Source organism: Rhineura floridana, chromosome 4 (genome assembly GCF_030035675.1).
Source record: "Rhineura floridana isolate rRhiFlo1 chromosome 4, rRhiFlo1.hap2, whole genome shotgun sequence".
Taxonomy (NCBI): domain Eukaryota; kingdom Metazoa; phylum Chordata; class Lepidosauria; order Squamata; family Rhineuridae; genus Rhineura; species Rhineura floridana.
Genome location: NC_084483.1, coordinates 62,025,476 through 62,052,846, shown reverse-complemented (window position 1 = coordinate 62,052,846; position 27,371 = coordinate 62,025,476). Strand labels below are relative to the sequence as shown.

The 27,371-nt window shown below is 43.2% G+C and overlaps 1 protein-coding gene across 2 annotated transcripts in view; it reads left to right on the top strand.

Moving 5' to 3' along the window:
- Window positions 1-27,371, top strand: part of FILIP1 (filamin A interacting protein 1) — a 124,593-nt gene that overhangs the window by 49,028 nt on the left and 48,194 nt on the right. For both annotated transcript variants that reach the window (XM_061623147.1, XM_061623148.1), the window contains exons 3-4: window positions 19,031-19,204; window positions 26,065-26,243. In XM_061623147.1, the coding sequence (XP_061479131.1) occupies window positions 19,031-19,204; window positions 26,065-26,243 (353 nt within the window). The remainder of the gene's footprint in view (window positions 1-19,030; window positions 19,205-26,064; window positions 26,244-27,371) is intronic.

Sequence of the window (27,371 nt, the reverse complement as noted above, 5' to 3'; positions counted from 1 at the left end):
GTTAAATTGAAAATACCCCCATGCCATTCTGATGCTTCCCATAAGTTCATTTCAAAACAAAACCTTACAAAACGTATAATCTTGAACTCAGAAACGTGTGCTTAACAACCTCTAAGTTTTCATGGTGATACACAAAATAGTCATTTGTTGAAATTAATTAAACATCAGCCATGTTCACAGAGTACCTGTAATCCTATTACTGAACTTGCCCTATACTCTGACCTTCATCTTCTGCAGTTTAAAAGTTAAAAAATTGTGGCTGATTTTTAATTAATTTAAGAAAATTAACACTGAATTCTATTATAGCATCTGGCATGCTGAGTAAGAACCGTCAGTGTTCTAAAAGTCAGACTCACCGCTGTTTGGCTTGGCTAATCAGGTGGCCACACTCACACCAAACATTTATTTTACCTTAGACAGTCATGGCTTTCCCCAAAGAATTCTGGGAAGTGTAGTTTGTGAAGGGTGCTGAAAGTTGTTAGGAGACTCCTATTCCCCTGACAGAGCTCTAGTGGCCAGAGTGGTTTAACAGTAAGCCCCTCTTCTGGGGATTGTAGGTCTGTGAGAGGAAAAGGGCCTCTCCTAGCAACTCTCAGCACTCTACACAAACTATACTTCCAAGGATTCTTTAGGAGAAGCCATGACTGTCTAAAGTGAAATAAAGATCTGGTGTGGATGTGGCCAGTGACAGCTTTGGTTTGCATTTCAGTGGGAGACTACATGTGCTTGCTGTAAAATAAAAAGGTGGGGAAAACCCTGAAAAACAATTATACTATTCACAACTTTTTCCTTCTGGAAATGAAAGGGACTTTCCCTCTACCCAGTGCCCGCCCAATCTCCTCCTGTCCCTCTCCCCTGTACCTCCCTTCCTATCCCTACCCTTCCTTTCCTAAGCATGATTGTACAGGAGTAAATCCCATTGAATTAAAAAAGAATGCAAATGATCAAATCTACCCTCCCCTCCTCCTTCCCATCCCCTCCCTTTTGACCCACTCCTCCCCCTTCCTTTGCCCCTCCCTCCCCCTCCCCTTCCAATCCCCTTCCCCCTCTTCCTTCTCCTCCTCCATGGTCAATTTTATCTGTTCTAAGCATGATTTCCTTAATACCCCATGCAAGAAAAGTAATGCTCAAGATTCTACAACAAAGGCTCTTACCATATAAGGAGCGAGAAATACCAGATGTCCAAGCTGGATTCAGAAAGGGAAGAGGCACCAGAGATCATATTGCAAACATCCATTGGATAATGTAATGGACCAAGGAATTGCAGAAGAAAATCACCCTGTGCTTTATAGATTACAGCAAAGACTTTGATTGTGTAGATCATGAAAAACTATGGACTGCTTTAAAAGAAATAGGGGGTGCACCAGCATCTGATTGTCCTGATGCACAAACTATACTTTGGACAAGAGGCTCCTGTAAGGACAGAATATGGAGAAACTGATTGATTCCCAATTGGAAAGGGTGTGAGACAGGGCTGTATTTTATCACCCTATTTGTTTAATCTATATGCAGAACATATCATACGGAAAGCGGGATTGGACCAAGATGAAGGAGGTGTGTAAATTGGAGGGAGAAATATCAATAATTTAAAATGTGCAGATGATACGATACTACTAGCAGAAACAGTAATGATTTGAAACAAATGCTAATGAAAGTTAAAGAGGAAAGCAAAAAAGCAGGACTACAGCTGAACACCAAGAAGACTAAAGTAATGACAACAGAAGATTTATGTAATTTTAAAGCTGACAACGAGGACATTGAACTTGTCAAGGATTATCAATACCTTGGCACAGTCTTTAACCAAAAGGGAGACAATAGTCAAGAAATCTGAAGAAGGCTAGGACTGGGGAGGGCAGTTATGAGAGAACTAGAAAATGTCCTCAAATGCAAAGATGTATCACTGAACACTAAAGTCAGGATCATTCAGACCATGATATTCCCAATCTCTATGTATGGATGTGAAAGTTGGAGAGTGAAAAAAAGTGGATGAGAAAAATCAACTCATTTGAAACGTGGTGTTGGAGGAGAGCTTTGTACATACCATGGACTGCGAAAAAGACAAATAATTGGGTGTCAGAACAAATTAAACCAGAGCTATAACTAGAAGCTAAAATGATGAAACTGAGGTTATCGTACTTTGGACACATCATGAGAAGACATGATTCACTAGAAAAGACAATAATGCTGGGGAAAACAGAAGGGAGTAGAAAAAGAGGAAGGCCAAATAAGAGATGGATTGATTCCATAAAGGAAGCCACAGACCTGAACTTACAAGATCTGAACAGGGTGGTTCACGATGCTACTGGAGGTCGTTGATTCATAGGGTCACCATAAGTCGCGATCGACTTGAAAGCACATAACAACAACAAAATCCCATTGAACTCAATAAGCATGCAAATGATCAGACCTGCCTTTCCCCTCCCCCTTCCCCTCTCACCTCTCCTTCCTGCTCTCCCCTTCCTTCCTTCCCCTCTCCTCCCCCTTCCTTCTCTGCTCCCCTCTTCCTTCTTCCTCCTCCCCTGACCACTTCAAACAACACTTTGCAGTAGTAAAAAAATTCCAAAAATAATTTTGGAATAATGGCACTGACTGTTCTGCAGAAGCTTCCAATGGACAGTTTGCACAAGATAAAACAGCGGGAGGTGAAATATATTCTAGCAAAACTCTAGGTGTGCTCTATGTTTCTAATTGACCATGCCCACCTTTCCTTAAGTGGAGTGGTTTAAGCATAGCAGGCTGAAAACATGCATCTTGGGCGGGCCATGTTTGTTTTTTCCAAGAGCTAGAGTCATTGCTTCAGTAGCAACATATTGTAATCCATCTGATTTTACATCAAACTGCAGTTTCAGATTCAACTGTTAATGCACCCAAAATAGAAATAGAATATAATCTCCAGTTTGAAACACAAAAGGCTATCTCTACCATCATATGACATTGTCCAATAAAAAAGCTTTGAAATTAATAAAAATAAATTTGACACAGATTTCAAGGATGAATAATGAGAGAAATACAATTTTCTAGGTTAGATTCTCTGTAGAAACAATAGTAACACAAGAAAAAAGCAATGTAAGAAGAACACCAACATACATACAAAAATGTAATTCTCCATCTTTGGAGATGGCAGATGTTGCCACCGCTCACCATATGCTCAGAGGCGCATGTTACCAAATTCTTCCAAGCTACAGAGGAAGTGGATTGGACTGTGAAAGACCAACCTAAATTGTGTTTATATTTTGACAACTTTGTAGGGCAGTACAATATCTCAGAGAGGAGGTCAAGTCTCCTGCTCCCCTGGTGCATTCACTATAGCTGCCCAATTTCCCTGCTTTTTAAAGTTTGATCAAAATATCTGTTGGGTATAGGTACATTCTTAAATTGCAAGGTTTTTTGCCTGTTAGTGAATCAATTATTTGATTACAGATAGTTATGTCTTGTCAAATGGTAAAAGCAAATAAACCAAAACTCTTTGCTCACTATCTATATAATATCTACACAACATGCCATGATCTCATGTTCACTTTAAAATAAAATACATTCTTAAACCGCAAGGTCGTTTTGCCTATCAGTGAATATACTATAGCATATAATATGTTTTTCTTTTTGTTTTCTGTACATAGTCAGTGGCTTGCCGAGTGTTTTGAAGCACAGAACTTAAACCACATTCTTGTGTCTCTGAATCTGTCTGTATGAGGGGTCAATGGCTGACTACCCCCTATACACTTTGCTGGTGCTGCAGTAATGCCTACCATCTGCAAAAATATATCTTATTTTTTGTAACAAAACAGGGAGGGGCTAACTTTGCTATCAGAGTTTATCCTATTGTGGAAAAAAGTAGCTGGGTTTTAAAAATGTGTTTGAAACAGATGAGCTGAGGGAGGGGGTTAGGGGTAGGAAGAGCCACCTGGCTAAAATAGATAGGGAAAGGACCTCTTGAACTATTGGAACCTCCTGTTAATAGCACAAGTACCACCTAGTTAAGTGTTTCCTGTAACACTAGCACAGGGCTGGGCAACTTTCAATATCCTGGGCTTTTCAGATGTTGTTGGACTCAACTCCCATTTGCTTCAGCCAGCATGGCCGATGGTCAGCGATAATGGGAGTTGTAGACCAGCAACATCTGGAGGTTCACAGCTTTCTCCCCCTTGTGCTAGCACAACAACATTCCCCATACAAAAAAATGCTAATTGGTGGCAGGGATTTCTATTACTAGAAACTACAATAGAAGTTCGATTTTCATTAAATAGCAATGATCTCACAAGAGGAGCCCTTGTTGGGGCTATACACTCCCTGTGACTGCTTCAGTCACCATCACCTAAGTCCTCCTGGGAGGACACAGTCTGGAAAGGCTGTCTGCTGAATTGCCCACATTTGTAATTGTGTATTTAGTCTTCTGAAATAGAGCCTGCCAAGAACGGCAGCACTTTGCAATGCCTGGGTAATCCATGGATTACAACCTTGCTGTGTCAGATGTTATTGTTTTGTTTGTTTGTTTTGGTGAAGGGAATGCTTTGTGGATGCTTTTTAATAATCATGCAGATGTACCCTAAAACTGAAAAACTGGTAACATATAATGTATTAAAAATGCAATAACTAAGGGGGTGGAGACAAATACACTGTGATGTGTTATTATCAGTATCAGTCACAGGAATATTATCCATGGCCTGCTGGTACTAAATGAAGAGAAGTATCTTATTACTGGGGCACAGGCTAAAAGCTAACCATATGTATGTATGTAATGGCAGAAAAATATTTCGACACTGGTTTCCAAACTGCAGAGAGCCAGTGTGGTGTAGTGGCTAAGGTGTTGGACTACAACCTGGGAGACCAGGGTTCAAATCCCCACACAGCCATGAAGCTCACTGGGTGACCTTGGGCCAGTCACTGCCTCTCAGCCTCAGAGGAAAGCAATGGTAAACCCCCTCTGAATACCGCTTACCATGAAAACCCTCTTCATAAGTCAGAATCAACTTGAAGGCAGTCCATTTTCATTTCTGAACTGCAGCCACAAGCCATACCAATTTTAAATGCTTCCCCATCAGGATATTGAAAGGAAACATGAGCCTATACACCTATCGATTTTATGCCTCCTCCCCTCGCTTTTAAAATTGCAGTAAAAATCTTAATTTTCAAGAACAGTATTTTACAAGGAATAATTATTTTCTGATTTTTTTAAAAGGTTGACTTAGATTATTTAGCTCTTGGGGTCTTCAGACATGGGAAACAGGTTCACAGTGGCTTTATGTGGGTAGAATATGTCCAGGCCATGAGAATGCACAGAATACCTTTTTTCCCCTACTCCAAAAATATGTACGTATGTAACCTCTTGAAGTTGTCAGACTCGACCCCTGCCTAGTCAGTTTCTGGATGCTAATCAAGTCAGATATTTTAAGATTATTCACACTGTGAACAGTAAATAGATTTAGATCTCCTGGTCTTCTGTTTAGGGACACGCCACACTGTTTGAGCAAAATTAATGAAAATAAATACAAAACAGCCAATCATCTCATGAGATTTTCAAAAACGTTAGTCTTTCTAGTTTTGTATGTATCTGGGTTAAAGGCTCCACCTGTTGGTCAATTCAAATGGAACAAGTACTGCACAATGGATTATTGATGCTCCTGCCTTTTCCTCATGGTTTAACTGAATCTGCATTAAAAATCATACCAGATGTCTGAACAATTGACATCTAAAAAACACAATTAGCATTTTGCCAATATATCAAATAATTGTGTCGTTGGACAAATTCCCTTCAGACATTGACATCTTTTAAATAACTTTGCAAATTAAATGTGGCAATACATGGTGAGGGACAATTTTCATAGTTCATTATGAGACCATCACCAAGATTATATTGGAACTAAGTCAAGTCCAAAACCCATTTTATCAACCAGTCTGTTAACAGCAAAATAAATACTTGAACTGCTCTTCATAAATGATACTGACTCAGGATCTCACTGTAGCTCAAGGATAGAAAATCTGTACCTCTCCATATGTTGCTGAACTCCATTTCCCATCAGCCTCAGGAAGTATGCTCAATGGCTAGGAATAATGCATTCTATAGCTGGGAGGCTATAGGTTTGGCATCTCTGTTATAGCTGAATCTAGGCCTGGAGAGTGTGATGTAACTAAAAGCAGGGACCTGAAATACAGCTGGCACTGCACTATAGATCAGCCAGAGCATTAAGCCAGTCTGCTAGCATTTATATGGGCACAACTCATCACTGACTATTCTACTGTGGATGCTATGAAGCTACCACATAATGCATGTTGCTTTAGTTCAAGGGAAGTGCAAAGTGGGTAACTATTTACCAATTGACAACTTATCAAGTGGTACATTTAACTGCTTAATAAGCCCATTGTCTGAGCCTGTAGCCTTGTATAGATGGAGTAGCCTGGTCAGGTACAATCTTCTTGCCAAATGGTAAAACACTTTGTAACCAAATATCAGGGACAAGTATATGATTAAATGTTTGGTAGAAGCATGGTAAAATAATGACCTTTATCCATAGAGCTGGCCTGAGACATTGTTCTGCCTAAGATTGCACCTCTTCCCCATTCCATGTACAAAAGCCGACCGGAGTGGCAATTGAATCTTCCTTCTACAGTGGTGATGGGATCACAACTTCCACTGCCTGCGAGGCAGCAGGCTAATTTAGAAGGGCTAGGTGTCGAGCCCCAGCTCCCTCAAGAGAACCAAGGAAGGGGGCTGGATAAGTTGCTAAATTCCAGTCGGAGAGAAGGGGGAAAAGGAAACTCGTCAAGGCCCCAGCTGACAAAGCGTCAAGGCGAGTTAAGCAGCAGAGTGACTTTGGCAGCAGGGCGAGGAGGCCAGCCCCCCCCCACTCTGCCCGTCTGTTCCCTGACCTCAACTAAACCGCAGTCCCCAACCCATTGACATAATAAACCTTAAACAAAACTATGCAGGTAAGAAGCCAGCAGGGGTGTGGGGGCTTTCCAGTGTTTTGCACCGCCTGCAGCATGTACGACTATCTGCCTGTTGGACAGAAGTTGTGGGTGTGCTCTCGGTGCAATGAGCTCCTGGCTCTCCGGGAACGACTTCATTTCCTTGAGGCCAAGGTGGCGGACCTGGAAAAGCTGAGAGGTGTGTGGAGGAGGCCTTCAGGAACGTTATAGCTGTGTCCCACTCCAACGATGATAGCTCTTCTGCTATCATGGAGAACGACGGTCTCGGGGAAGGAGAGCATCCAGCTGAGGAAAAGGGAAACGATTCCTTAGAAGGGACCCATTCCTTGGGGGATGAGCAGCTATCCTCGCGTGCCAAGGATATATCTCCAGGGGGTGGAGGGATCCTTGTAGTGGGTGATTTGATCATTAGGAACATAGACAGTGGGGTGTGTGATGGGCGTGTAGACCGCAAGGTGTTTTGTCTGCCTGGTGCGAAGGTTGCAGATATCGCCTGTCGTTTAGATAGTTTGGTAGACAGCGCTGGGGAGGAATCAGTGGTCGTGGTGCACGTTGGCACCAACGACATGGGGAAATGCAGCCGTGAGGTCCTGGAAGCAAAATTTAGGTTGCTAGGTAGGATGCTGAAAGCCAGGACCTCCAAGGTGGCTTTCTCTGAAATGCTACCGGTTCCACGCGCAGGACCAGCCAGACAGGCACAGCTTTGCAGTCTCAATGTTTGGATCAGACGATGGTGTCGGGTGGAAGGGTTTGGATTTGTTAGGCACTGGGGAACATTTTGGGACAAGCCAGGCCTGTACAAAAGGGACGGGCTCCACTTGAACCAGAATGGAACCAGACTGCTGGCACTTAAAATTAAAAAGGTGGCAGAGCAGCTTTTAAACTGACTGAGGGGGGAAACTCGACAGGAGCTGAGGAAGGTCCGGTTTGGAATAAACCTCCCCCCTGGGATAAAGACCAAAGAAATGATGAAATTTTAAAAGGGGTAGGCCTAGAAGTAGGCATTGTGAGAGTGGGGCACAGGATATAAATTCAGAAGGGCAAAATTGCCACAGACCAAACCACAAGTGCCAAAGACACTTGAAGAGAGACACTGCTTACAAGTGCCTGTACGCTAATGCTAGGAGCCTCCGAACCAAGATGGGAGAACTGGAGTGCTTGGTCTTAGAGGAGAGCATTGATGTAGTGAGCATAATGGAGACCTGGTGGAATGGAGAAAACCAGTGGGATACGGTTATCCCTGGATATAAAATATATTGGAAGGACAGGGCAGGACGTATTGGTGGCGGAGTCGCTCTATATGTGAAAGAAGACATTGAATCCAGCCAGCTCGAAACCCCAAAAGAGGCGCACTCCTCCACAGAATCATTGTGGGTGATGATACCATGCCCCAGGAGGGATTTAATTCTGGGAACGCTCTATCGTCCCCCTGATCAAAATGCTCAGGGAGACCTTGAGATGAGATATGAAATTGAGGAAGCATCCAAACTAGGAAATGTGGTAGTAATGGGTGACTTCAACTACCCAGACATAGACTGGCTGCATATGTGTTCCAGTCATGACAAAGAAGCAAAATTTCTAGATATTCTAAATGACTATGCCCTAGACCAGTTGGTCATGGAATCGACCAGAGGGACGGCAACCCTGGACTTAATCCTCAGTGGGGACCAGGACCTGGTGCGAGATGTAAGTGTTGTTGAACCGATTGGGAGCAGTGACCATAGTGCTATTAAATTAAACATACATGTAAATGGCCAATTGCCAAGAAAATCCAACACGGTCACATTTGACTTCAAAAGAGGAAACTTCACAAAAATGAGGGGATTGGTAAAAAGAAAGCTGAAAAAGTCCAGAGGGTCACATCACTCGAAAATGCTTGGAAGTTGTTTAAAAACACTATATTAGAAGCTCAACTGGAGTGCATACCGTAGATCAGAAAAGGTACTGCCAGGGCCAAGAAGATGCCAGCATAGTTAACGAGCAAAGTCAAGGAAGCTCTTAGAGGCAAAAAGTCTTCCTTCAGAAAATGGAAGTCTTGTCTGAATGAAGAAAATAAAAAAGAACACAAACTCTGGCAAAAGAAATGCAAGAAGACAATAAGGGATGCTAAAAAAGAATCTGAGGAGCACATTGCTAAGAACATAAAAACCAACAACAAAAAATTCTATAAATACATTCAAAGCAGGAGACCATCTAGGGAGGCGATTGGACCCTTGGGTGATAAGGGAGTCAAAGGTGTACTAAAGAACGATAAGGAGACTGCAGAGAAGCTAAATGAATTCTTTGCATCTGTCTTCACAGGGGAAGATATAGGGCAGATCCCTGAATCTGAACTAACATTTGCAGGAAGGGATTCTGAGGAACTGAGACAAATAGTGGTAACGAGAGAGGAAGTTCTAGGCTTAATGGACAATATAAAAACTGACAAATCACCAGGCCCGGATGGCATCCACCCGAGAGTTCTCAAAGAACTCAAAGGTGAAATTGCTGATCTGCTAACTAAAATATGTAACTTGTCCCTCGGGTCCTCCTCCGTGCCTGAGGACTGGAAAGTGGCAAATATAACACCAATATTCAGAAACGGATCCAGAGGGGATCCCGGAAATTACAGGCCAGTTAGCTTAACTTCTGTCCCTGGAAAACTGGTAGAAAGTATGATTAAAGCTAGATTAACTAAGCACATAGAAGAACAAGCCTTGCTGAAGCAGAGAAAGCATGGCTTCTGCAAGGGAAAGTCCTGTCTCAGTAACCTATTAGAATTCTTTGAGAGTGTCAACAAGCATATAGATAGAGGTGATCCAGTGGACATAGTGTACTTAGACTTTCAAAAAGCGTTTGACAATGTACCTCACCAAAGGCTTCTGAGGAAGCTTAGCAGTCATGGAATAAGAGGAGAGGTCCTCTTGTGGATAAGGAATTGGTTAAGAAGCAGAAAGCAGAGAGTAGGAATAAACGGACAGTTCTCCCAATGGAGGGCTGTAGAAAGTGGAGTCCCTCAAGGATCGGTATTGGGACTTGTACTTTTCAACTTGTTCATTAATGACCTAGAATTAGGAGTGAGCAGTGAAGTGGCCAAGTTTGCTGACGACACTAAATTGTTCAGGGTTGTTAAAACAAAAAGGGATTGCGAAGAGCTCCAAAAAGACCTCTCCAAACTGAGTGAATGGGCGGAAAAATGGCAAATGCAATTCAATATAAACAAGTGTAAAATTATGCATATTGGAGCAAAAAATCTTAATTTCACATATACGCTCATGGGGTCTGAACTGGCGGTGACCGACCAGGAGAGAGACCTCGGGGTTGTAGTGGACAGCATGATGAAAATGTCGACCCAGGGTGCGGCAGCTGTGAAAAAGGCAAATTCCATGCTAGCAATAATTAGGAAAGGTATTGAAAATAAAACAGCCGATATCATAATGCCGTTGTATAAATCCATGGTGCGGCCGCATTTGGAATACTGTGTACAGTTCTGGTCGCCTCATCTCAAGAAGGATATTATAGAGTTGGAAAAGGTTCAGAAGAGGGCAACCAGAATGATCCAGGGGATGGAGCGACTCCCTTATGTGGAAAGGTTGCAGCATTTGGGGCTTTTTAGTTTAGAGAAAAGGTGGGTCAGAGGAGACATGATAGAAGTGTATAAAATTATGCATGGCATTGAGAAAGTGGATAGAGAAAAGTTCTTCTCCCTCTCTCATAATACTAGAACTCGTGGACATTCAAAGAAGCTGAATGTTGGAAGATTCAGGACAGACAAAAGGAAGTACTTCTTTACTCAGCGCATAGTTAAACTATGGAATTTGCTCCCACAAGATGCAGTAATGGCCACCAGCTTGGATGGCTTTAAAAGAAGATTAGACAAATTCATGGAGGACAGGGCTATCAATGGCTACTAGCCGTGATGGCTGTGCTGTGCCACCCTAGTCAGAGGCAGCATGCTTCTGAAAACCAGTTGCCGGAAGCCTCAGGAGGGGAGAGTGTTCTTGCACTCAGGTCCTGCTTGCGGGCTTCCCCCAGGCACCTGGTTGGCCACTGTGAGAACAGGATGCTGGACTAGATGGGCCACTGGCCTGATCCATCAGGCTCTTCTTATGTTCTTATGTCACTGGACTGTAATAATGCCTGTTGCTTCCCTGATGGAAGATAAAGATGGGTGTAAGTGTGTGTGTAGAAACTAGCCTACTCTACAAAGGTAAAATTTATATTCATTGCTCCACCCACTTTTTCATCTTGCCCCCAGAAGAGAATGTGAAAAAACCTTCTCCCTCCTTATCCTGTGATACCTCCTTGCAGCTGAAGACCCCCCCCCATTTTCTGTGTTCATTGTGGGAAGTGTCCTTTTCTGTTGTTGGGTTAGTGAAGAATCTACACTGCTGCAAGGCCCTAGAAGGACAAAACAGACAAAATGTCAAAAGTGAGATTGCATCTAACATGTCTGGTGTTTTTCCTTTAAAAAAAACTAGTTTCTTTGGGACTGGAGAATCCGGATTAGAGATTTGTCATGGAGCCTTATTCTTCTCTCTTTGCACTTGGTTGAATGGCTGTAGTTTTTAATTAGAATCTTACACAATTACTTGACCTTAGCACAACCAGTGGATGCTCATGGGCCCCATGGCAGTCTCTAGTCAATCTTCCTGTGAACCTCCGGCAGTTGCAGAAGAAGAAAATAGGACTGTTCTGGTTCCCTTCAGTAACTCCATCCGCTGATAAACCTTATGTACACAGTATCTACAGATGGCTAAATTTGGCCGTGAGAGCATTTATAACAACTGGTTACGGCAAACTGCAAGTCAGCCTGTTTGCCCATTGTGATGTCTTCATTCCTGAAGCATGTAAGACATATCTCAACACGCTTTGATTTGTATACATAATCTACAGTGACCTTTCAAGTTTGTTTCTTGTACTGCCAAGGAGCATGGAACCATAGGCTTGCAGTAACCTTCCCTTTAGTGTGATAATACAGAACAAGGCTCCCTTTCAGTGTCAACAAAACAAGAAGTGATATCTTTCAACCCTTTAAAAGTCTGACAAGAGCAAGCAGCATATATAGTTAATTCCTGGTCATGGGAATTTGCTGTCCCTAGGCTAGTCTACAGATAATGAATTATGTCAGTGAAAAGGCTCCAGTGGCCGGTTCTCTTCAGAGAAAAGTGACATCATCTGTGCAGCTCTCTGGCAACAAAGCCGAACCAAAAGCTGTGTGGCAGGAAATAACAGACAGATGTCTTCCACTGTTCATTTGATCTGTTTCAAAGGCTGGTGTAAGAAGTAACAAAGTGTGGCTGCTCTGCATCGCTACAATTGTCACCTCCTGGTTTTGTCTTCTGAACATTTGGGGGCAAAGTGCTCAGCCCCACTGGAGATGCATTTTATACCTAGACTCACACAGAGAGAAAATAATATAATCGGCTCACTGGTTTAGATCGGTGGTCTGCCTAGACCAGTATCCTGCCTTTGACTTCAGACTGTATTAGCTGCTGGGTGTGTGTGTGTGTGTGTGTGCACATCAGCACAGAGTTATTATGTAACCGAGTTAATCCATTCATTGAATTGGCTCAACCAGTTCTTCACTGGGCCATTCATTTGTCTGGCCTGAGTAAGCAACAGGGTTGGTTGTTGTTTTTCTCTTCCTGATTCATGGGGAAAGGCTATAACTGCACATTTTATATAGCTAGTGCAGGGGCAGGGAACCTCAGCCCCAGAGGCTGAATGCGACCTTCAAGGCCCCCTCATTGGGCTCTCGGAACTCTCCCCAAGCCACCACTATCCCTCACTGGCCCTCCTTCATAGCCAGTGTGGTATTGCCTGGTTGGAATGTGTCCTTGTGATCTGATAACACCTCTTGACTGGATGGAGTATAGACAGGGGTGTGTGAGTGTGTGCAGAAACTAATGTACTGCAGAAAGGTAAAATCTGTATTTCTTGCTCCACCAATTTTGCTTCCGGCCCCATCCACTACTGGTATGTTGCTCCAGAAACAAATGCAGCCCTTAGGCTGAAAAAGAGTTCTCCACTCTTGTTCTAATCCAGGTATTGCATCAGGGTCAAACTTGAGGGGGCCTGGGTAAAGCATCTTCTGGTAGGTCTTCTCTTATGTTGACGGTCCTCCTCACATATATTTCACTGCAGCAGCACTCCAAGGGTGGAAGCTGCCGCTTCGATTTACCACAATGCCCTGGAACACCCAAAGGAGTGTCACTCCAGGGTACTGTGAGAAATAAAACTGAAGGCTCACAGTCCCAGTTTCCCATTGTGAAACTCCTAGGACAGATGTAAGTGGTGGGGCCTGTTGAGAGTACTGAGACCCTGGCAGCTGCGCTTGGAAGCCAGGTGCTGACACTGGGCATGTGCTGTATATTGATGTGTTATAAATATGGATGATGGATATCCAAAAGACCATACTGTGCTAGCCTAAATTTCCAGAAACCGAATAGTACTTGTCTTTTGTCTGTGAGAGCATCTAGCATTTGTGGTTGTCTGAGAACAGATACCTAAAAGCCTTTAGACTAGAGGTTCACATTGTGAAGTTCTATTCACACTCTTTGTTGGGACAGTATGCAAAATCCTTTGGAATTTAGAAAATGTACCACTGGTATGATCACAACACTGCATGGAAGACCTGTGACCTTATCTTATTTCTGATCTTAGTACATAGCAGCTGTTGCACTATTAATAAACTGAATAAGTAATAGTGTGTGTATATCCAGGGTTTGACAGTTACTGTTGTAGCATAATCAGAAGAAAAATGTGGACTTACTAAATTTTGATCCTCTGTTTTATGGTGCCTCTACTTATGTACCCCTAGCTGTGCAACAGAAAGGCTAGAAGAGCCATCCTGGGAAGTTATTATCCAATAAACTTCCAAAGATTTTGTGAAGAATTTTATGAATTGTGCTATTGGTCTTTACTGTTACTAGGCTCCTTCCATGTGCTCTGGTCATTATATTATTAAAGTAACATCTCTCTTAATAGCAAGGCCTAAATTATCATCTTACATGGCACATCAATTAGCTAGGAAACAAAGCTGTTGGTGAGTAAAGTCAATAATGCTTTTAAAAAAGGACATAGATTGGCTTTGTGAGCTTGTTAGAGTGAGCCTAAGATAAATTAACCAATGAGGTGTTGCTTCAGTTAAGGGATATCCAGGTTGCTCATAGTTAGATGTGTTGGTAAACCAGTACTTTTAATCCAAATAACTGCTACAGCAGTATCCTGTGCAGATCAGGCGTGACGGAGCTTTGGAGACTACATGTGCCACCAAAAGACTCTGCCTTGCTGGACCAGACCAAAGGTCCCTCAAATCCAGTATTCTGTTTCTAACAGCAAATAGACAGTTTTCACTGAGAGTTCAGCATGCCCTGGGCCTTCCAACTAGACTTCTGTAATGTGGTCCACATGGGGCTTCTCTTGAAGGCTGTTTGGAAACTGCAACTAGTTCAGAATGCAGCAGCTGGATAAATAGCTACAGCAAGTATATAATTTCTGTTCTTTATGAGCTCTACTGGTTGCTGATCTGTGTTTGGGTTACATTCAAGATGTTACTGTTTACCTGTAAAGAATTTTATGGTCTACGATACGTGAAGCAGTGCCTTCTTTTATATGTGGTTCCCCACTTCTTAAGATACAGGGACAAAAATCTTGTGGTGGCTCTACCCTCCAAGAAGCTGGTGACCACCACATCCCAGTAAACCTTTTGAAAGCAACTTTCTAGCATTGTAGGGCTTGTCCCTTTTCAGAAAGCAGTTAGAGCAGACTTTTCATAATCCATCTTTTTAATACTGGCTCTGGCTGTATTCAGTCCCTCTGCCATTTTGTTTGTACTGTTAGTTTTTAAATGACATAGTTTTGGAAGATCAAGTTGACTGAAAAGCAGGTTTAAAGTCCCCTAAATAAATACATTATATACAATAAATATGTGTCATAATCCCAAGGTCCCACCCCCAGAGCTTGGACAGCTTTCCTTGCTTCTTTCCTTCCTTCCCAGGCCCCCATCTGCACTATACATTTAAAACACTATTAAAGCACTTTAAAGAGCCATAGCTTCCTCTCCAAAAATCCTGGGAACCGTAGTATGTTAAGGTTGCTGAGAATTGTTTGGAGACTCCTCACAGAGCTACAATTCTCCAAGTACCCTGTGAAGAGGAACTGATTGTTAAACCACTCTGGAAATTGTAGCTGTGTAGCTTCAGGGAAGCCATGACAATTTAAAGGGGTATAATACTGCTTTAAATGTATAGTACAGATGGGGCCTCAGTCTTCTTGTAAGACCTGAGAAGCATCGCTTATCAAGAAAGAAACAAGAGTATATAAATCCATCTCAAATTCTACAGCACTTTTGCTACCTCTTCCTAAAAGAAGCCTCAAGCTTCTCTCTCTCACTTTCCCTAGTTCTTCTGACACTTATATGCCAACATCCCCCATGACAGGAAGTTTGCAACATCTTTCCAGCCCCTCCCCTACTTACTCACCTGCAGCCTATCCTGGCTAATTCCTCTCAGGGCTACTAAGCCACCAGTTTAACCAATTCTTTCTCACAGCATGGCAGAATGGTGAGATTTCAGGGGTGGGCCCTAGTGATGTCGTTAAGCATGATACATTAAGTATCAACCACAGTTGCTCGGAGCATACCATTCGGACAAAAAAAAATTATCTGATTGAAAATTCAGAAATTAATCTTAGCTAAATGAGGGTGTTTCTAGGTCCAGCTGAAGTCACGGGATCATTCCTTCTCACCTGCATACAGAGCTTAGGTAAGGAACATTTAATCTAGCCTAGTTGCTTCTGGCAAGGAGGTTTAAGTGCTCTCAGGCCAGGCCATTCACCAGAAAGCCATTGTAGGAAGAAGGGAGCTTAATGTTGTAGAGATGCTAGATGGGAGCACACAGGACTAAAGATGGATGCCTCTGAAGGTTGCAGTTCTAAACATACTTAGGACCTATGCTTTGGAACTCCCTGCCTATTTACATTAGGCAGGTGCCTTCATTGTACTCTTTTTGGCACCTGCTAAAAACATTTTTGTTTAGGCAAGCCTTCCCAGGCATGTAGAAGCTATTATGTTTTTTGTCTGCTTTTAACTCATTGTTGGTTTTATTTTTTTGAATGTTTTTAAATACCTGTCTTTAACTGTTTCTGCCAATAATTTTATTGTTTTAATTCCTTCTATAAACTGCTTTGAGGTTTTTTACAATAAAGTGGTATATAAATATTGTAAATAAAATACATAAATACATTTCAGACTCACTGTGGTCCTTGGGTCTGCCTTATAATGAGTCACACCATTTGGTACCATCTAGCCAGTACTGATGGCATGGACTAGTATTGGCTCTCCAGGGTTCCAGGCAATAATCTGTTCCAGAGATTGAATTTTGGACCTTTGCTTGCAAATCATGTGCCCTACCACTGAGCTACAGCCCTGTTTTAAAAAGTATCTTTTAAAATTGTTCTTTTCAATTCACTAATGAATGCACAGCATACTAGGGCAGATCCACACCATGCATTTAAAGCACATTCAACATACATTTGAAGCACGTGAATCCCACTGCAGAATCCTGGGAACTGTAGTTTAAGGGTGGTGAGAACTACAACTGTGAGGGGGAAACTACACTTCCCAGGATTCTTTGGGGAAGTCATGTGCTTTAAATGTGAGTTGGATGTGCTTTAAATGTATTATGTGGATCTGCATTACTTCATAAACTTTGCCTGCATATAAATCATTTTAATTACATTTTAAAATGCAAATAAGCTACAAAATTTGCTGGGTGACCATGGGCTACGCACCATCTCTCAGCCTAATCTGCCCCTCAGGGTGAAAACAACAGAAGGGGACCATGACCACCCAAAGGAAGAAGGGCACACTTAAAATGTAGAAGAAATAATAATTTGTAAATAATAATTTACAACCATAGAGTGAAATCAGATACATATCAAAACATAGCATGAAGAAATGCTCCTGCTGGGAGAAAGGGTGGGATATTAAATAAATAAATAAATAAATATTTATCTATGCATAAATGTCAAAGAAGTTTATTATTTACACAACCTGTAAAGATATTTATAGTGCAATCCTACATTTATTTATTCAGAAGCAAGTCTCAATGTATTCAGTGGGGCTTACTCAGACAGGGAAGCATGCACAGGGCGGCAATTCAATGATAAGGAACTTCACTCACCCAATCCAAAATTCAGAATCATGCCACTTTAAGCTCTTTTGCAACTGTTTTATATTTGTTTTATGGTTATTGGATTTTAAATGACTTTATTTTTTGTTGTGAACTGCCTTGGTTTCCAACCCTACCTCACAGGGTTGTTGGAAATATTCTACATACACATACACTGGAGATGTAAAAAATGCATACACCCCATATAATAGTTCATGGTCAAAACCAGTTGGCCATTGCAGAACATTTTTTAAAAGAAATAAGTATTAGTTTCCTGCCAAATAAAAGCAGTGGCACTTAACTAAGCCCTGCCTAACTGCTTAAAAAAAGAAAGAAAAGAATCGGAGGGGGAGAGAAAGATTTACAACTCCATCCTTTTCTATATTCACTCAAAGGTCCCATTGATTTTCAGCCCAATCCTAACCATGTCTACTCAAAAGTAAGTTCTACTGAATTCAATGGGGTTAATTCCCAGGTATGTAGGATTAGCATTGCAGCTTTACTCCCAGAAATGCTTCATATTGAGACGGTTTTCATAACAGGTTATGAATAAGACAAATAAGCTGCTTTCTTCAACAGTCCAGTAAAATTAAACTTGTTTGAGTCCTTAATTAGAAAAGTATAACACTGCATGTACACTTTTTTAAACGTCTGTTCAAAAATTATTTGAAAGAGAAAAAGTATAATATGCTATTTTTTGCAAGTAATTAAAAAAACCTGCATGTACACTTTTATGCCTACCAAGATTCTGCTGTGATCTTCTCTTGTAGTACAATCCTATGCATGTTTACTCAGAAGCAAGTCCCAATCCTGTACAGAGAAAGTATTCCTCGTGCTGCTGAAAGTTATATATTTACGGAAGACAAGTAGGAAAAGGAAACTGTTCTCAAAACTTGAACTGAGGTTTAACTATTGCTGTTGTCAGTCACAACCCTGACTTCACTTATTGGCTAAAAACCTGAAAGGGCAGGGATCAAAGCAGCCGATACTAACAGAAGTTGTGGGGGGTGGGTGGCGGCTGACATTTTGGTTTATATTTTTTGAACCAGACTGTCTAGAAACTTTTTTTAAAAATGAAAGGTAAGAGTCTGTAGATTAAAGTGACTCACCTGGAGTCCAGGAGAAGACCCCAAAATCCAGAGTCTCCGGGTGAAAAACGGACACCTGGCCAACCCTAAGGTGATAGCCATTCCTTGTTTTTGTCCCAAGTACCTGCTATTCTGAGGCAAACTGCCTCCAAACATGGAGGCTTCATTCAGCGATAATGGCATTCAGTAGATATACCCACTATGAATTCGACTAATCCTTTTTAAAGGCTTCTAAGCTGGTGTTAGGTTCAGCCCTGCTCAGCCCTTGGACCTGGGGTCTTCTCAGATGAGAAGGAAAGCATGACCCTCCTCCCATTAATGGCCCTGTATCCAGCACTGGAGGTCTCCCCTCTAGCTGCCTGGGCTCCTAAGAGGCTCTAATTAGAGATGAGTGAATCTGTCCATTTAGATTTCTCATTTTTCCAGTCTTCAGTTGTCCACATTGCCACATCAGTTTGTGATTTTTTTTTTAAAAAGTCCATGTGAAAGTTCAGCAGCATTTTAGTATGAATTTCTCCTAATATACAATTTTATATGCACTTTTGCCTAATATAATGCATTTTTGTGCATTATTTTTACAAATATATGTATTTTTAGGCACACTTTACTTGGCTAGACACACATTTATGTACACATTACTTGGCTGGAGAACTGCACTGAAAAGTTCAGAGAAGTGCGATTTTCAAAAGATGGCTGTGTTTCAGTTAAGTTCATGTATTATTTTAGAAAGCATGAATGTGCCAAAGTGTCCTATCAACACCAGGGGATACAATCCATAGTATATCAACAGCTGAGAATGCCGCTATTTCATTGTTTGAATAATACTAGTAGTAATATTAATCATACTGAAATGTAAATTTGCAGGCTAGAGAAGATGTGATCCACATGCTGAAGACAGAGAAAATCAAGCCTGAAGTTCTGGAAGCACACTATGGATCTTCAGCTCCAGAGAATGTCCTAAGAATATTGCACAGGGATGCTGTCCTTGCCCATGAGAAATCAATAGGAGAAGATGTATATGAGAAGCCAGTTTCAGAGGTAAGTGCCTTTCAAATTATTTTAGGAACAGTGAGTCAGGATGTGCTTTCAGCTCATTTTCATTTTAACTTGCATTTCTTGTTTGCTTTAAACATCAATATACAATACCATAACAGAAGGCAGGGATGCACACACATCCCTTTGCATACTTCTGTCATGCATGACAGTGGCAACACCTGCATTTGTGGATACCTACAGTTGATTCACTATAGTGATAGTGTGTTAGCACTGAATACATTTTATGTCTGCAAACAAATCCTAAGAACTCAAAGTCTACAAAACATACTTTGAAGCTGTGATTTGAAACTCACATACCTGGGAATAAGAGAACACAATGAGACTTACTTCTGAAGAAATATGCATGTTCTGAATTTAAAACTGGGGATGCTAGTACTTTGAAACTAAGGACACTACACTTTGCAAATTCCTCAGCAGCACAGCACACCAGTGACCAAACCACTAGTATACCTCTGTGCAGTTATGGAAAGTTGCTTAAATTTGCTCTAGATCATGGGTAGAGAACTTCAGGCCCAACCCCTTGGTCCTATCTATCTGGCCCTCAGAAGTCTCCCTAGGCCATACCCTTCACCAGCCCTACTCTAGCCTACCCCAAATGCTTAAGTGTGGCAATGACTCTTGCTTGCCTGATTGGACAGGGATGACTGTATGCACTAGGGTTGCCATATCAGAAGCATCCCAAACCCTGAGATTTCAGGGGCGGGTCCTAGTGATGTCATGGGGATGAGTCCTGATAATGTCATAGGGGCAGGCCCCAGTGATGTCATTAAGCATGATACATTAAGTATCAACCACAGTTGCTTGGAACATACCACTTAAACAAAAAGAAATCTCTGGTTGGAAATTAAGATAGAAACCCTAGCCAGGTACAGCTGAAGTGATGGGATCATTCCTTCTCACCTGCTTAGCGAGCCTGGGTAGAGAACATTTAATTTAGCCTACTTGCATCTGCCAAGAAGAGTTTAAGTGCCCTCAGGCCAGGCCAGTCACCAGAAGACCATTGTAGGAAGAAGAGAGCCCAGTGTTTTGGAGATGTTAGATGGGAGCACCCAGGAGTAAAGATGGCTGCCCCTGAAAGCTGCAGTTCTAAACACACTTACTAAAGGACTAAGCTTCATAGAACTCAGCAGGACTTACTTTTGAGTAGATATTGTTAGGACTGTGCTATTGGTAAGGCTTGACTAGGGATCCTCTGCAACAAATATCCATATCAAAGCAGGGTTGGCAACTCCCTGCCTGAAATGCCCTGCCTGCCTTTTAATGTGGCTGCTGCAAACTTCTTTACAGACTTGACCCTTCATTGCAGAGAGAGGTTGGAGAAATGGGTAAGAGTTAAGAAGATACTCTACTCTTTCCTGCCTACTATGTGGGCTGCTATAAACTCACTTTGTCAGCCAGCCCAATTCCAGTGAGTAATAATTGGCAGAGAGAAAATACACATGGTTTGGTCTACCTTCACAGGCAGTAGATTGGGAACAACAGCAGTTGAAGCCACACTTCCCAGTATGTGAATTCTCTTTTACCACTATTGGGCAAGAAACAAACCATCATGCAAATAACAAGATGCATCATCAGTGGGTTTAAGGGGGTTGAGCAGAACACACGGAACCACTGTTGTTGCTTCAGAGGATGTAAGGGCATACGGTCAGGGGTAAATGAAATGCAGACAGAAAAACAAAAACAAAAGACAGTGATGATTTCCTAAATGCAATATGATACCAACCACCATAAGATTCATATGAGTAAGGCAGAGAACTCAGCATCCCACAACGTCAGGGTTCCTAACTAAAACTAACAAAAATCTTGGCAGCCTGTCAGCTAAGGTGACAGAAATCCCCATGCAGCACAACCTGACCCGAGGGCACACCCATTACTCTGCCCACTTTTGCCTCTGGCTCTGCTCATGCCCCTGAAGGTTGCCAATGAGGGACTGATGGCCCTGAGGCTGCAAAAAGTCCCCACTCCTGTTCTAGACTAAGGGTGGGGAACTTTTTTCAGCCTCAGGGCAACCTTCCTGTGGCTCCATGGATGGGGTGAGGAGCAAACGTGGGTGGAGCAACAGATGCAATCCTTATCTTTGTACATCCAGCCATGCAAACACCAGAGATTTCTACACACACCTCTCTCCATCCATGCAAGCAAGAGGCATTATCACAGTTCAAGAATACATTCCAGCCAGTCAAAAGCATTCCATGAGGGCCTGTAAAGGACATGAGGGGAGTCCCAAGGGCTGGATAGAGAGGACTGTATTTAACTGAAGGGCTGCAAATTACCCAACCATTCAAGAAAATGACAAGTTGACTATACTTGGTTTCACAGTTGCCCTACATTCATCACAAGGTAGCTGTTTGCATATCCTGCTACTGACATTATTATATCTGCATTTTGTCCTTCTCAGTGCCCATTGATACAGCAATTAAGGGGACTCTTCAGTTCATAACTTATTATTTATTTATTTAATTAATTAATTCAATTTCTATACCGCCCACAGCCAACGGCTCTCTGGGCGGTGTACAACATAAATATAAAAATACAGTAATATAATAAAATCACATAGTAAATACAAACATACCACAAAAATTCCCCAGAGCTAAAAACATATTACACAATTTAAATTTAGAATACCAGAATGTGCTAAATATGCTAAAATATGTTAAAATGCCTGGGAAAAGAGGAAGGTTTTAACCTGGCGCCGAAAGGATAACAAAGTTGGCGCCAGGCGCACCTCATCGTGAACACTATTCCATAGTTTGGGGGCCACCACTGAGAAGGCCCTAGTTCTTGTTGTCATCCTCCGGGCCTCTTTATGAGTCGGTACCCGGAGGAGGGCCTTCGATGTTGCACGTAGTGTACGGGTAGGTTCATATCGGGAGAGGCGTTCCACCAGGTATTGCGGACCCGCGCTGTGTAAGGCTTTATAGGTCAAAACCAACACTTTGAATCTTGCCCAGAAAACGTATAGGCAACCAGTGCAAACAGGCCAGAACAGGTGTTATATGTTCTGATCGTTTGGTCCTTGTCAACAGTCGAGCCGCTGCATTTTGCACTAGTTGCAGTTTCCGAACTGTCTTCAAAGGCAGCCCCACGTAAAGCGCATTGCAGTAGTCCAATCTTGAGGTTACCAGAGCATGGATAACTGAGGCGAGGTCGTCACTGCCCAGATAGGGACGTAGCTGGGCTATCAACCGAAGTTGGTAGAATGCACTTCGTGCCACCGAGGCTACCTGGGCCTCAAGTGACAACAAAGGATCTAAAAGAACTCCCAGACTACGAACCTGCTCCTTCAGGGGGTGTAACCCCGTCCAGAACAGGTTGAGTATCCACCATCTGATCAGAGAAGCCACTCACTAACAGCATCTCAGTCTTGTCAGGATTGAGTCTCAGTTTATTAGCTCTCATCCAGTCCATTATCGCGGCCAGGCAACGGTTTAGTACATTGATAGCCTCACCTGAAGAAGATGAAAAGGAGAAGTAGAGCTGCGTGTCATCAGCATACTGATGACTACGCACTCCAAAACTCCTGATGACCGCCCCCAGTGGCTTCATGTAGATGTTAAAAAGCACGGGGGACAGAACTGACCCCTGCGGGACCCCATACTGGAGAACCCATGGAATCGACCAATGCTCCCCAAGCACTACCTTCTGGAGCCGACCCACCAAGTAGGAGCGAAGCCACTGCCAAGCGGTACCTCCAACTCCCAACTCCATAAGTCTCTCCAGAAGGATACCATGGTCGATGGTATCAAAAGCCGCGGAGAGATCAAGGAGAATCAACAGAGTTACACTCCCCCCGTCCCTCTCCCGACATAGGTCATCATACAGGGCGACCAAGGCTGTCTCTGTACCAAAACCGGGCCTGAAACCGGATTGAAATGGATCTAGATAATTGGTTTCATCCAAGAGTGTTTGGAGCTGGCTAGCAACCACCCGCTCTAAGACCTTGCCCAGGAATGGAATATTCGCTACCGGCCTATAGTTATGTCCGGCCTATAGTTATGTCCGGGTCCAAGGAAGACTTCTTCAGAAGTGGTCTCACCACCACCTCTTTCAGGCAGCTGGGGACCACTCCCTCTCGTAAAGAGGCATTTATCACTTCCCTGGCCCAGCCGGCTGTTCCATTCCTGCTAGCTTTTACCAGCCAAGAGGGGCAAGGATCCAGTACAGAAATGGTCGCACGCACCAGTCCAAGCACCTTGTCAACTTCCTCAAGCTGCACCAGCTGAAACTCATCCAATAAATGAGGACAGGACTGTGCTCTGGATGCCTCATTAGGTTCATCTGCTACAATATTGGAGTCCAAGTCCCGGCGGATGCATAAAATCTTGTCCTGGAAGTGCCTAGCAAACTCATTACAGCGGATTTTCGATGGCTCTATAATGTCCCGAGGACCAAGATGTAATAGCCCTCGGACAACTTTAAAAAGCTCTGCCGGATGGCAGAGGGATGACTTGATAGTAGCAGCAAAATACTGCTTCTTAGCTGTTCTCACCGCTTCTGAGTACCGCTTAGTAAAGGCACTTACCAGTGCATGATTGCATCCGTCAGGAGTTCGCCTCCATCTGCACTCAAGCCGCCTCCTCTCTTGTTTCATCACTCTTAGCTCTGGGGTATACCACGGAGCTGTATGAGCTCTACATAGGAGGGGGCGCGCAGGGGCGATCGTGTCAGCGGCCCGGGTCATTTCTGTGTTCCACAGGTCGATCAGATCTTCGACAGGAGCGCCAGTCTTATCAGCCAGAAAACCCCCCAGAGCCCTTTGAAAACCCTCAGGATTCATCAGTCTCCGGGGGCGGACCAACTTAATGGGTCCCCCACCCTTGCAGAGGGGAAAGGCCGCTGTGAGTCTAAACTTCAGCAAGCGGTGATCTGTCCATGACAAAGGAATAGATGAAAAATTCCCCACCTCCAGATCACCATCCCCATGTCCAGTGGCAAAAATCAGATCAAGAGTATGTCCCAACACATGTGTTGGGCCAATAGCAAATTGGGACAGCTCCATGGTTGCCATGGAGGCCATGAAGTCCTGAGCCGCCCCTGATAAAGCAGCCTCGGCATGGATATTGACATCCCCAGTACCAATAGTCTGGGGGATTTCAACAATACCTCCGAGACCAGTTCTGTCAGCTCAGTTAGGGAAGCCGTTGGGCAGCAGGGTGGGCGGTACACCAACAAGATTCCCAGTCTGTCCCTCTGGCCCAAGACAAGGTACAGGCATTCCAGACCAGTAGTCACATGGACAGGGTGCTTGACGAGAGAGAAAGAGCTCTTATAGACCACAGCAACCCCACCTCCCCGACCCTCGGATCTACCATAGTGCTGAACCATATACCCAGGTGGGCAGAGCTGGGAAAGAGTAACTCCTCCCTGCTCACCCACCCAAGTCTCGGTTATGCATGCCAGACCGGCCCCCTCCTCCACAATTAAGTCATTGACGAGGGAGGTTTTATTGTGTACCGATCTGGCATTTAAAAGCAGCACTTGGAGATCCGAGAGCTGGCTGAGAGGACAACCCGCAATCCTGTGGATGTGAGAAGGGCCGGAACAAGGCACAGCCACTAATTGTCTGGGCCGAGTTCCCCTCACCTGGCATGTCCTTCTCCCACCACCATACCTCCCACTACCCGTCACTACACTAATTGGGGCCCCCACAAGTCTCCCCGCTCGGTGCAAGGTCCTCTCTCCCAGGCACATAATAAAAACACATGTACACACACACTCACATTCACTCACATCGACACAGGATCTAGGCGCCTATAGACTGGAGGCCAGTCACTCCCCCAATCAAATAGTTGAATCTACCAGCCACTGAGTATTGTAAGGCGTCCACCAGGCAAAGCGCCCTGCCACCCCCCAATACAAGCCGTGTCCTTATCAGGTTAATCAAGTTCAAACAATGACCCAGAAAGCATAAGGTCCAGAGATTTTTTTGGGGGGGGGAAGCAGAGGAGACTTACCCTCCATTTCACATTGCATCTAGCTATTCCACAGGAATTCCTATACTTCCAACTACTTTACTAATTCTATAGAATGAATTACTATATAATAATAATTCATAGAACAATGAGATGGGTCCATGCAGCTATGTATTAAGTGCAGATGCCAAAGGCAGATGTTTTTTCCTTTAAAAAGAGAGGGGGTTGCTGTCATTGAGAGTGTTGCTATACAGTAGGGCTCCGCTTTCCGGCGCTTCGCTTCCCGGCGTTCCGCTAATGCGGCGGCTTTCATTTCCCGTTTTAAAGCCGATTTTGCGGCATTTCCGCATCATTTTTGCGCAGCGTGCCCCATTATTCTCAGTGGGGTTCTGCTTTATGGCAATTTCCGCTTTACGGCGGGGGTTCGGAATAGAACCTGCCATATAAGCGGGGCCCACCTGTAGTAATAATTGGATACTACAAGGTTACAATAAATGCTGTTTCTTTGCTCTGCACAATTTAGTCTTGAACAGATTTAGGATTGGGCCTGTAAGCCTCACTGAGAATCTATCCTTCCCTCAAACTGAAATCTCTTTCCTCCCACTACTGAAATCTGAAATGGCATGCCAAAAAATCAGTCCCTTCCTCCAACCAGCTGTCCCATCAACATCAAAACCTCCATCCTTGTTGCTGAAGTAGCTTGGCATGGTCAAAATTTTAACTGCCTTTCTCCTCTGCATTTGTTCTGCGGTAGGCAAAAGTGAATATTGAAAGCTAATGGGAAACAGTGGTTTTTATTACTAGTGACTGCTTATGGACAATGAAAGAGGCCATGTCATATTTATGTTAACGCAACATCCTTATTTAGTCAATGTACCATACTCAGCCAACAGTGTATTTCACAGTTCATTTTATATTTCAATAAACCAGCTGGACAGACTTGAAGAGAAGCAGAAGGAAACATACCGGCGCATGCTTGAGCAGCTTCTTTTGGCAGAGAAATGCCATCGGCGCACAGTTTATGAGCTGGAAAATGAGAAGCATAAACATACAGATTACATGAATAAGAGTGATGACTTTACCAACCTCTTGGAGCAGGAGCGTGAAAGGTGCGCATTAAGAGACAGCGTGTTGAATAAACTCTGCATTTCAAAAGTTATTTTGATGTGAAACAATGGGTTTAAAAAGGCATTCTTCAGCAGAACTTCAGAATTCCAGATATCGTAGAAGGTGATTAAAATTTTTAATGTTTTCCTCCATATATTATTTCCCCATCACTCATCACCTGCCCAACCCAAATCTATTATCACCTCTCCATGTACAATTGAATCCCTCCTGCGGTTCGTGGCTACAGGGCTGGCCTAAGACATTTTGCTATCTACGGCAGAGCAGCAAATGGCACACCCACACCCCTTCAAGTGAATAGTTCCCATGGCCAGCCAAATTGGCATGTGAGACAAAAAATCTCACAAATGCCTCTCCCCCTGTCTGACTATAAAGATAAATTAAAAACTAACAATTTACTTCCATTTCATGACACCAGAAATCAGATGTCTGAGGCAGTTGCCTCACTTTGCCTAATCATAGGTCCAGCCCTGCAAGGCTACAAGCATCTTTATATAATGAATTCAACCCTCATTGATTTTCTCAGTGGATTTCTGTGACAAAGCAATCTTGTGAAAGTTTTAACATATGTCCAGATTATAACTCAGCAAAGAATCTCTTTGAAAAGTGATTTGGATTGGGATGTACTAAATTGAGATTTGGACATACATTTGGTAATTAAAAACAATAGTTCAAGTGCACATTAGAAACATCCATCTTTGTTGATTTCAATACTTACGAAGCAGTAATTTGAATAATACCTTATGCTATCCAATGAAAAAAACTGTCATCATGGTTTAACTGCTGTTTTGGTAGTGGTACTCCGAGGAAATATGTCTGTTTGTCTGTATAATATTTTTGTAAGGTGTCACGCTGTAGTACTGTGATAACCTTCTAACTGGAGGAACATGGCAGTGGCAGAAAAGGCTGATGACCAAATAAAGAGAGAGGGAGAGAGGGAGGGCAGGGAGGCAAGATGGGGTAGAGTGCAGGAAAGCAAATGGGCAGCGGCAGTGAGTGGGTAGGGAGCTGAGACCAGGCAGAGGGCAGCAGAATGAATAGCTCTTTGCTGCTGCTGCCAAGGCTGGCAACTGAGTGAGGAGGGAGAGTGGAAGCCAAGGGGGCAGGCAAGT